This window comes from Protobothrops mucrosquamatus, unplaced genomic scaffold (genome assembly GCF_001527695.2).
Source record: "Protobothrops mucrosquamatus isolate PMUCROS unplaced genomic scaffold, P.Mucros_1.0 scaffold377, whole genome shotgun sequence".
NCBI classification, from domain to species: Eukaryota; Metazoa; Chordata; class Lepidosauria; order Squamata; family Viperidae; genus Protobothrops; species Protobothrops mucrosquamatus.
This window is the reverse complement of record NW_015386709.1, coordinates 142,268-154,260: the sequence shown is the minus strand read 5'-3', so window position 1 is coordinate 154,260 and position 11,993 is coordinate 142,268. Positions and strand designations below refer to the sequence as shown.

The following is an 11,993-nucleotide window of genomic DNA, read 5'->3' as shown; positions in this document are numbered from 1 at the left end:
CACATCTAATCTGTTTGGCAGTGTCCTTTAAAGCATCTTGTAAATCTTTCAATGTTAAGGCTGGCATTGGAGGAGAAGGTGGGGGAGTAGGTTTTGTCTGCTGTGATATCTGAACAGCTGGAGAGGAAGAGCTCAAGCCTTTCTGAGGAGGGAAAGTTCCCCCACGCTTTGAAGCCATTTTACTTTCTCTTCCCCTCTTTTCTAATTTGATTTATATCCAATAATGTCCAATAAGATTTCCTTAAAACTGCCACCAAAAGCAGAAGCAAATAGCTTGCCCACCACCAAACAAGTAGATCAAATACAATAATAGTCCAGCAGAAAGTGAAAACAAAATTGAAAGTCCTCAAAAAGTGAAAGTCTCTGTTAAAGAGCAAAACGCCCTTCCACGGCCATTTTTTTTCCTTCTTTCTTCTTAACCTTTAAACCTCAATGGAGAAGTCATTAACTTCAGAGCTAAAGGCTCAAATCCTTGCAGCTCCCAAACACCTGGATCACTCTGTCTGCTCACAAATGTTACTCACGATCTCCCATAAGCAGAGGCTGAATCCGCATCTTGCTTCGTTCACAGGAATGGAGGCAGCCCGAAGCGCGGAGGTGTCCCTGACTCCGGGGGAACTCACCTCCACCCCCACAGCTGTAAAACTGTGAGAGCTCGGGAGTTCTACCCCTATCAGGGAGGCTCTCCCACCTCCCCTTTGCCCGGGGAAGGGGATTCCAAGCCGCGGAGCAGCTGTTTGGCGCTGCTCCTGCGGCTTTTACGCGTCCTCGGGGCGGGCGGCAAAGGAGAAAGCCGCCATCGGCGCAGGAATTCAAACCGGAAGTCGGAATTTCTTATGTCTATTTTAAACTCATCAACTTTTTCCCTTTGAAGTTTTCTCTTAGAAATATCACACATCTTCCTGCAAGACATATTGCAAATCTTCTCATTTCTTACAGCAGACATGTCAAACACAAGGCCTGCGGGCCAGATCCGACCTGCCATGTGGTTCTGTCTGGCCCTGGGATCTGCTCTGGAAACAGCAAAGGACCGGCCCATGGCAACTTGGTCCAGCCCAGGCTGACCGGGCACTGATCTACAACCTGTGCCAGCCATCAAAACCAGAACATGCTCAGCCTTAGATCCACAGGGCAGCCCTGGAACCAACGATGGAGCACCCCTGCCCTGCACCCTGGGCATGCATGCAAGTGGAGTCCGGCGTCCCTGCTGAATGTCTTGCCCTGCAGGCTGACTTCAGCCAGGATGCCAGTGCTGGCCCTCTCCTGTGTGCACACCCAGGGGATGGGGCAGAGGTGGCGGGGCAGCTCCTCGCTGGTTCCAGGGCTGCCCTGTGGATCTAAGGCTGAGCATGTTCTGGCTTTGATGGATGCAACTAGGTTGTAGATTAGCGCCACCCCTCCCTCCCACCAGCACCTCCATGGCCTGCTCACTGACCTAGCCTTGCAGCCATGAGGTTTCCCTTTTGCCGGGACCTGCCCTGCCCTGCCCATGTGGGATAGCGACAGCCGGCAGTGGCACGGACACTGGCAGTGCTGGCAATCTCTCCCCCTCCCATCACCCCTTCCTGAGCGCGGAGGAAGGAAAGAGATGAGAAGAAGGAAGGAAGGAAGGAAGGAAGGAAGGAAGGGAGGGAGGGAGGGAGGGAGGGAGGGAGGGAGCGAAAAGGGGAGGGGAAAAGGGAGGGAAGGAAGGAAGGAAGGAAGGAAGGAAGGAAGGAAGGAAGGAAGGAAGGAAGGAAGGAAGGAAGGAAGGAAGGAAGGAAGGAAGATTATAATGAGAGGGAGGAAGGGTCTGAGGGAAGTCCTGCCTTAGCACATCGCCACGAGCAGCCCTGCTGCCCTTTCGCCATCCCCTTGTCCCCTCCTCCTGACCTCTCCTGGTGGTCTCCCATTCTATCGCTAAGGATGCTTGGGATTCAAAGCCGGGTCTCTTCCCCTTTGACCCACACATTTTGCCCTCCCGCACACACCAGGAGCAACTTGGCCAAGGAGAGTGAGCCAATCAGTAGCAGCCTTGAGGAGGGAAGCACAGCCAGGCACCCCCTTGGGAAAGGCTGGGCTCCGGGCAACCCACATGACTGGGAGTCCACTGCATGGCCTGAGAGGGACAGCAAGGCTTCTGTGATGGGCAAGGGTATAGTGTTCATCCTGGTCTCGCCTTCCTCGGCTGGAATCAATGGATCCGCCCAGCCCCGCCCGGGCTACCACAGGTGGCCCCCAACATGACCAATGTTGAGGTGGCCACGCCCATGCCCACCCCACCTACGCCCACCCCCACTATGCCCACCCCAGATACACCCACCCTGGGCCCCCAAGGTCAACTACAACCTTGATGCAGCCCTCAATGAAATCGAGTTTGACACCCCTGTCTTACAGTATCTTTCACCTTGATCTTTCCTTGCAGGTCTTCCAGAGAAGACAGAATGGATTGACTGATTTCTTTCGCAAATGGGCAGACTATCGCATTGGCTTTGGAAACCTGGAGGATGAGTTCTGGCTGGGTAACAAATCACTAACTTTGTTTGCCATTGACACTGCCTATGGAGAAACTAGATATCTGCTCATTATAGCACTTGAAAACATATACACATTTTCTCTCTGTCTCCTCTTCTCCCCAGTCACCCATTTTAATCATGGTTTTCTCTGCCTCAACAAATAGTTTGGTTGGCTTGCCAGCTTTATTCATTTTTTGTTCTGATTTTTATTAATGACAAACCACATGCTATGAAAGCACATAGAATGGGTTCTTTGTTTCTACCTTATTTTGCAGGTAACATGGCAATTCAAATTGCCCTTTTGCTTCCATAGAATGTGTTGATCAAATTCTTTGTTCAGATGACATGGAATCATTGTGTTCTACACATATACTTTTAATTGTATCACATGCAGTTATACAGCATTACAGTATCTGCTGAAAGAAAAGCCTATGCCAAGGAGTTATTGTGCATTAAGTTTATATCCCTTCCAACGGGCAATTGTACAGGAAGCACAATATACTTCCTAGCCCTACCTTAGTGTATTATAAGGAAATATCAGTAGGACATAATTAAATGAATTCCTTTACTACAGAGAACTCTGTTCTTCTGTGACAGACTATATACTACATTAAACAACAACATCCCCCAAGAAAGTCTATGTTGAGAAGATGCTAATTCCTAATCCAGCTGCGTTCTATAAAAATAAAGATTCTCTCAAACTGAGTCTGACTCAAGGTAGCTATACAGATATGGCTATATAAATTTTTGGTCAGTAATGCACAAGAGTTCCCTCCCCACCCCCCGCCCCCAGATTCCCAGTCTACCCTGCAGCCTTTGGATTTCCTAGATTTCCCTTCCAAGTCTTAACCAGGCTCAACACTGCCTTAGAAACAACCAAAATCAAGTAGATGCTGCCATCTGCTGTACACAAATGTTCAGTATCCATTTAGCCTAATACATATGCCTGGATCTGTGGAGGAGAATTTAAGATTTGATGTATTAACTATTCCTCTTCCATAAAACAAAGAATCAAATTGGCAAAGTTATTTAATCATGAAAGATAGCTCTAATTCTCCCTTTTACCAACAACCATAGTTTTTAATTTATGACTATAGTATTCTGGAAGGGCATTTTGGTAAAAAAAAAAAAAAAAAAAGTACTTCATTTTTCACTTCATTGTCTCCTTTAGACCTGTGGAAGGAAATTATTAAGGAGTCAAACTATTCCTTTTCTATGCCTGGAATAGCAGAAAAGAGATTCTGCTGTTTATGTTTCTTCATTTCATTGAGGTAGCAGGATTTGCTCTTTAACTTGCTGTCAGATTTCTTTGTCTCTCCTAGAAGATTAAAACATATGGCTCCTTGACCTCTCCCTCAACATTTCTCACCCATTCCCAGAAAAAACATCTGCAAATCCATCTGAGAGGGAAAACGTTGGGAGAGAGAGAGATTAATAGCCTCTGTGTCAAAGGGGCAGGATGGGAGAATCACTAGAGAATTTTTCAGCATAGTCATGAATTTCAGTGAGGGAAACATACAAAACAGATTATTGGAATAAATTGGTTTAAGATAAGTGTAATGATATTCATTAAATAATCTCTGTGCCCCGAGGATTTCATGATCTTGGAAAATTCATGGATGTGTATGCTGATCAGTTCTCCATATAAGATGAGGATACCAATAGCACTCGGGCAAAAACAGCTTTACATACAGCATAAAGAGCTTTCTATAACCATCATGAAAGGTTTCTGGATGTGGTAAAGAAATAAACTATCCCTTCCTCAAAAGGCTAGGCCAGTGGATCAGTGTTGTTGTTGTTTTTAATAGTCATTCTATTGTAAAAGCAGCCTTCACACCCATACAGCAAGTTCATCAAGTTGGCATTGGAAGAGGTTTCCAAATCAGATACCCAGTATGCTTATTAACATATAAATAAAATAGTAACCTGCTATAAAAAATATTGTAGAGACTTATTTGGATCTTTCAAAGGAGACTAGTATCTTTAGCACAACCAATGAAATATTTTTACATTTTATTGGGTTTTTTTCATAAATACTTTCCTGAATACAACAATATAATAAATGATAAAATATAACCAAATAGACAGAAATACCATCTGAAATATGAATTCTATTATTCATTGCTTACAGATTTCTAGATACAAGGTCTTATAAAATCTCTGTTTATGTTCTGTTTATGTTCTCTCCAGGGCTAGATAATATGCACAAGATCACATCACAAGGGCGCTATGAACTGCGGATAGATATGAGAGATGGTCAAGAAACAACTTATGCCTATTATGACAAGTTTTCCATTGGAGATGCCAGAAGTCTCTACAAGCTCCGGATAGGGGAATATAATGGCACTGCTGGTATGCCTTTAAGAATTACTCCTCCCATCCCAGACTATCTCAACAGGTCTTCTTACGGGAGCAGGGAGAATGAAGGATGTGGGAGAAGGGAAGGAACTAATCTGTGTGCTTTCAACCCTTAGAACCACTTCCTTGACATCACTCCCATTCATTCTCTCCTTTAGAATAACAGAATTGGAAGGGAGGTCTTCTAGTTCAACCCCCTGCTCAGGCAGGAAACCCTATACCATTTCAGACAAATGGTTGTCCAATCTCCTTTTAAAAATCTCTAGTATTGAAGCAGCCACAGCTTCTGGAGGCAAGTCATTCCACTGGTTAATTGTTCTGTCAGGAAATTTCTCCTTAGTTTTGGGTTTTAGTTTCCATCCATTGCTTCTTGTCCTGCCTTCAGGTGCTTTGGAGAATATGTTGACCCCTCCTTTTTTTGTGGCAGCCCCTAAGATATTGGAACACTGCTATCATGTCACCCTTAGTCCTTCTTTTCTCTAGACTTGCCGTACCTAATTCCTGCAACCATTCTTCATATGTTTTAGCCTCCAGTCCCCTGATCATCTTTGTTGCCCTTCTCTAAAAAATGGGCTTGTGGGAAAGGGAAAGGGCAGATTTGAACTGCGACTGGGAGAGGAAAGAAGGGAGGTATTAGGGAGAGGAAAAGCAGATGATTTGATGCTCACACTGAAGGCTGCTGCTGTCAGCCCTTTTTCTTTTTCTTTTGGATCCTTGTGGCGGAGTGGGGACAAATTGGTCAATCCTAGGAATCCCCAAGGAATCTTTCATTGACTGGCCAGGAAAATGCCACTAGACCAATTAGGAATTCTTTATGGCTGAGTAAATAGCCCCAGAGAAATTTGCGACCCCTTTTAAAATGAAGCCCCCAAAGAGTCCCGAGCCCATCACTTCTCCTTCCAGCCCTGAGCATTTGGCAAGGCCGGAGACGAGGGACCGGTACCTGGATGTCAGCAGAGCACCTGGCCCTCACAGTGGATGTGCTTGGAAGAAATGGCTGGGGTGGTGGGCCTTCTCTCACAGATGCACCATGCTTTAGGCCTGGATCTGTGCAGGGAATACCCAGGAGTGCCATGCTTGCTTCACAGCTTGGCCAATGAGCTGCTGTGACTCCAGGCTCTGGCTCACCCCAGCCTCGAGGACTTCTAATTTGAGATGATTCAAATTTAAAGCAAGACAAGGCCCACAACAATTCTCTTGTCCTCTCTCTTGAATTGTTCTGCATTGATTTGTCCTGCAGTGAGTTGTCCCTGTTGGCCGGGGTGAGATGGCCAGGGCAAGAGAGCCAGGGCAAGTCGGCTGCGACGAGTTGTCCTAGACCCCTTAACATTCGCATATCAAATTGATTCCATAATCAATTTCTATAGAACAAATTCTATAGAAAGTAATAGTAGGTTTTTTTTAGTTTTAAAAAGTTTAATCAGTTGTTCCAGTACCTCAGTTGTCTCAAAAGCTGAAAATGCTACTCATTTAACAGTGCAGTCCTTAAGGATCCTAAAAACCAGCATAAAATATGCATGTGTATTGGAGCAAGATGTGTATTGGAGGATGTAGCCATCTACTCTGAAAGCTACTGTTTTATGGCAAAATGTTCAGCTGTCCTCTCTTCCTAAGAAAAATAAATAGCCAAGTGCTATCTGTTTACAGTACAGCCGTGGTGTCCCATTACAAGCCATTTATGCAACAATTCATTCTTAAAATCCTGATGTTGCCACTGTTTAATTTGGTCCAATTTCTACAAATGCACAGAAGATCAACACTGTTTTATTATATGGGCTGATACTCTGTTCATCATAGTACAATACCTGAGCCACATAACAATCTTATTTCAGCTGCCAAGGGGCATAAAAACTACTATAGAAATGGTTGTGATACAGAAGGATAAGAAAGATACAGAGTTAGACTGTGTTCCCAGGAGATTTAAGTAGCTCCATTTTGTCATCTTTGGTGGAAATTTTTGTAGGACTCGGCAGTCAATTCTAACTATATTATGTCACCCTTCAAAATATTAGATTCATCTCTAGTCTTCTTAAGACTACAGAAAGATAAAAAATATTAGCTGTAATTATTATTATATGATTCACACATATAAGTACATCCCTTAGCAAACATTGTTTGATGATGGTCACCTGAGCACATGAAACAAAACAGATGCTGTGAAGACATTTAAATTCTTAGCTCTGGAATCAGATTGGGATAGTCCACTTTACTATAGTTCTTGGATATTATTGTAGTTCTCAGGAAACCAGCATGGATATATCAATCCTTTGTTGTCCCTTCAAGAGAAAGATGGAAAAAATTAAGGTGATGCCTTATTTTGCAGGGGATTCACTCAGCTATCATCAGGGACGTCCATTTTCCACCAAAGACAGAGACAATGATGTTGCCGTTACAAACTGTGCTATGTCATACAAAGGGGCCTGGTGGTATAAAAACTGCCATCGAACTAACCTCAATGGTAAATATGGCGAATCCCGACACAGCCAGGTAAGAGCAGGATGGATACAGTACTGTTTGCAAGACCCTATTCTTCTGAAAAGGTTATAAGAGTGAGTGATAAGTCAGACAGTTCATCATTTACATAAGGCAGGGATCGAATTAAATAGTAGCATTGATTATGTTACCTAGTTTGGGTACATCTGCAAGAAAAGAAGCTCAGAGAGCACCAAGAACCCCTCATAACTAATAACAAATGGCAGTTTACATTTTCACCAAATGCCAAAAGCTTTTTTAAAAAAGCAACAACAACAATAATAATAGCAAATAATATCTATGGAGAAGAGAGACTCATCTGGCTCTCACCCCAATCTACATCATTTTCTTCCAGCCCAAATATCTACTGATGATGCCATTGCAGCAAAGTATAGGCTACCTACAGTTTGAAAGCAACATGCCATAAAGCAAAAACCCTAGTATGGAAAAAATGTTACCAGTATGGTCAGGGTTTACCTTTTTCCCATGCCTGGGATTTGTTACTAATACTATTGTTGTTGTATTAATACAAATACTTATTTCCTAAAAATTACATAAGAGCTTTAGGAAACTGTTTTAAAATAAATAAAGATTATATTTAAAAAACAGAGAATAAGGCAAAAGTTTGGAAGAATTAGAATTCTGCACTGCATTAAACCACAGTCCAGGTAAAATATAAGTTTGAATATACAAATTCCTTTTGCCATAAAAGGATATCCCTTGTAGAGATAATTAAACAAAGCAGAAAAAAAGTCTAAATATTTTAAATGCACTAGTAGTCTGCATGTTGAGGAGATATATATGGAGAAAAAAATTAAAAAGTTAAGTGTCTTAAGATTGAATTTGGTTATGGATGGAATGTTTATATCTTGTTTTGCTTAGTTAATTCTGGTTCTTACAAAATAATAAAATTATATGCATTCTGGAGTGGTAATAACAACTAAAATAACAAGCCCTAATTATCTCTTATCCACCTCAGATGGCTATCCTTATTTTCTACTTACAGATTATATAATAGTAAATAAAAATATAATCTTTTTATCTGCGGCCCAAAGTGGACTTTTGTTTGACACCTCATTCTTCACAATATTTATGCTGAAATATTTTGGTATTACATATGTGTTGATACTACAGCCATAAGGATGAGGATGGCTAGATAAGTTTCATAAAAGTTTTGTCATTGTTATAAACAGCTCCCACTCATATTACTGGGATATTTTGGCTTAAAAGAGTGTGATATATTTGCATTTAATAACTGGAAAAAGGTACTGTGCAAGTGATTCCAAGCATATTGAGCCCTTTTCCTCTCTTTGACCCTCAGGGTATTAACTGGTATCATTGGAAAGGACATGAGTTCTCCATACCTTTTGTGGAAATGAAAATGCGGCCGTATAACCATCGCAACTCCCTGGGGAGGAAACGCCGATCAGTGCAACTGTGAAATGGCAGGAATCCTTCGGGACATGCAGTCCTTTTCTGTCATGCATTTGTATTTTACAATATGAAAAGAACAAAAGTAAAACTGAGGTAGAAGCCTGCTCCATGCTGAGGGCTGAGGAACACCATGATACCCCAGAGGGCTGACTAACTTTGATAAAAGAACAACCATAATGCTTGCTATCATTCCTAGGAACCTATTGGGCTCCTGCCCAGCCCCACTTCTTTCAGTTTTCATTCCATTCCTTCTTGAAATTATTAGTCATTTAAGGTCTTTGTCGTAACCCAGTTTCTGCTGTTGGTTATGGCCACCAGATCTGAGCAAAAATCCAAGTGACCGCTAGATGACAGAAAGAGTTTAGCATTTTCTCTCCCTCTTTTTTTGCGATCCAGATTTTTGCAATCTAGATCTCTTGGCCCTGCTCAGCCCTGTTGTAGATGCTTTCTTTTATATGCAAGCCTGCTTTACCAGAGGGTACCGAGGGGGAGGAGCTCAAAGAGCTATTTTTAAAGATATTTGGACCCATGCAGCTGCGTGATGGAAGCAGAATTCTTCACAATGATGCCTATTGAGTCAGCATGAGGCCATCTGCCAGGAAGAGGAGACAAATTATAGCTGTTTATTTCAACTCATGTCGATCCCATCTTTCCCTGAGCAGGCAACAAAAAATATACAAAGAGCCCCATACACACACTTACGTATACAAACAAACATATGCATATACACATACACAAACACATACATACACATAAACAAGCATATATAATTCCTAAAACAGTAATGTTCACATTCACAAATCAGCTTATAGATACGAGTGCTGCAGACATACTCACTCTGAACTCTATTTGGAAGCAAAGTCCTCATTTCTAGATTGTTCTCACTCCATATTTTTTGCCTTATTTATTAGAGGCTACGTTAAGGAAAGGGATTGGTGGATTTCCCTGGCTTTGTTTCCCTTCCCACCCAGTCTCATCACCAATTAGTCCTCCTAGAAAGGATGGAATGGATTAGGGCAATTTTAGAAGGATGCCTAAAACAGTACATTGAGCCATCAATCAAGTTCTCTGCCTAGCAAATGGTTGGTGCTAAAGAGTGGGGAATGGGGTAAAGCAGACAGGTGTTTCCCCAGTGTTCCTCATAACTCCCTCCTCTGTGTCTATGATCTCTCAGCCCTAACCCATGTTGAAAAGTAGCCCAGCTGACTCATAAAAAGCAAAAAGGGTTGCACAGAGTGGAGAAGGGAACAGTAATGAGTGAGATCCAGTGAGTAAGACTCATCTTTATCTAATGCTGCAAAGGAGTGGTAGTGCTGGCAGCAAATGGCCAAGGAGTACACTTCTGACATCATGATAGGCACTGAAAATTAGGTGGTAGTTGGGCACAGAGAACACACAACTGGAATTGACCCACATATAATAACAGCATGTAATCCAGCACTGTCAAATCCAGAATGGAATGGGCAGAATTACACAGCCATCCCCACTGTCACCAGAGGCTACATGAGGCTACAAGAACTGTGACTGCAGCATATCAGTCCCCAAAGGGCAAGGCAACAATTGTAGCATATGTGCATGTTCTCAGAAATCATAAAAATAGCAAAAACTGAAAAATACACAATAACTTTAATTGAAATCTTTTTTTTTGTAGATACAGGGGGGAAAGTCTGTAATACATCCAGTGGTGACCAGAGCTGGCAGAAATCTGTTTCCCATTTTATATTGATCTTATTTGCAGCACAGAACTAATTCTCCTCCAAGAGACCACTACACCCAAGCTATAAAAGAGGTTTAGCACTCTTGCAGATAAGCACCAAACCGTATTTACAAGGAGCCACTAAAAGACCTGGCAAGCAGAATAGAAAGTGCCAATCCAGCATTACATTGAAAGATGCTTACAACCAGAGCCAAAATGGCCGTAGACAGCAGTGCTAAACAACTATAGAAGAAGGGCTGTGCTCACTGCAGCCTATAGTGATTAGTAGGGGTTGGAGTGATCTTGATCTCAACAACCAAATGGTCAGTAAAGTATGCCAGAAAGTATCCATGACAGAAACTGTCAGGAGAACAGAGAGGTCTATTTTAATACCAGATGGGCAAAATATGGCAGAAAAAAGGAGTAACCAAGGTATATTCATGCTATAACTTGGAGGAAATGAAAGCAAGACTTAAAAAGGTAAATTCTTTATATAATTACTTCCAACTATACAGTTACAGCATGTCCACCAAAAGACAAATATTGTCCTCCTTAGTTGGGGAATATTGTTCACCTTTGAGAATAATCTATGGAACCCAAATGTAGCTGTTTATTTTCTTTAAGAGAGATCAGCAGGTGGAAATAAGAGTTAAGAGTTTATCTGAACCAGCTTCTGGGACATGTATTTATCCAGTGATGGGATTCAAATATGTGAACAACCGGTTCTCTGTGTGGATGCCACTTCCAGAACTCCATTCTGGGCCTGGGCAACAAAACATTAGCTACCGGTTCTGCCGAACTGGTGCGAACTGGCTGAATCTCATCACTGTATTTCTCTTAACACATCTTTCCCACATACTTTCCCAGTCAAATATCTCCAGACTTCTTTCAGCCCGTGGCAGTTGCAGCCTCAGTCATAAAAGCCTCCATTTGTGTTTTTCTAAAAGAAAATCCTCATAGTATAAATAATAAAACCTTAACATAAATGTCTATCTTTTCTATCATGGTCCATGACCTGTCTTCCTTCATAATACCAAGTGGGGAGGGGGAAATCCACACATGCATCTCTTAAACATAGAAAACGGGCATAATAAATTGGAGCTTATCTTGCCCCAGAGCCTTGTGTGCATATAGGATCTATGGGTTGGTTAGGCATGTAGGCACATTCAAGTGAATCTCCATTTGTAGGTTATACAAGTTTCAGGTTTTGTCCTTTTTTATAAAACTGAAGTCTAATTAGATGGGCAGACCTTAATCTAGTCCATTTCAAACACTTGTGAATTCCTCTATATGCATGTGCTGACCAATTTCCTGAACTGGTTCTTGCCCCTGCCCATAGCAGTTAACTGTATCTCCTCCAAAACTGCAAAACTGATCCATTAACTCACAAACCATTGTATAAATCACTGTACCCCCCACACAGAAGTAACTGTTCCCTCTTAACATGAGTTTGTATTAAAGATTGTAACTGCAGAGTGAACCATCACAAGTTAGTGACATTTTCGAAAACATTTCAACAGAATATGCATCTATAAATG

At 42.1% G+C, this 11,993-nt stretch overlaps 1 protein-coding gene across 1 annotated transcript in view; it reads left to right on the top strand.

Moving 5' to 3' along the window:
* Positions 1–8,766, top strand: part of TNR (tenascin R) — a 123,412-nt gene extending 114,646 nt beyond the window's left edge. The window contains exons 18-21 of the mRNA XM_015815812.1: positions 2,405–2,501; positions 4,686–4,847; positions 7,177–7,340; positions 8,647–8,766. Of these exons, the coding sequence (XP_015671298.1) occupies positions 2,405–2,501; positions 4,686–4,847; positions 7,177–7,340; positions 8,647–8,766 (543 nt within the window). The remainder of the gene's footprint in view (positions 1–2,404; positions 2,502–4,685; positions 4,848–7,176; positions 7,341–8,646) is intronic.
* The last annotated feature ends 3,227 nt before the right edge of the window (positions 8,767–11,993 follow it).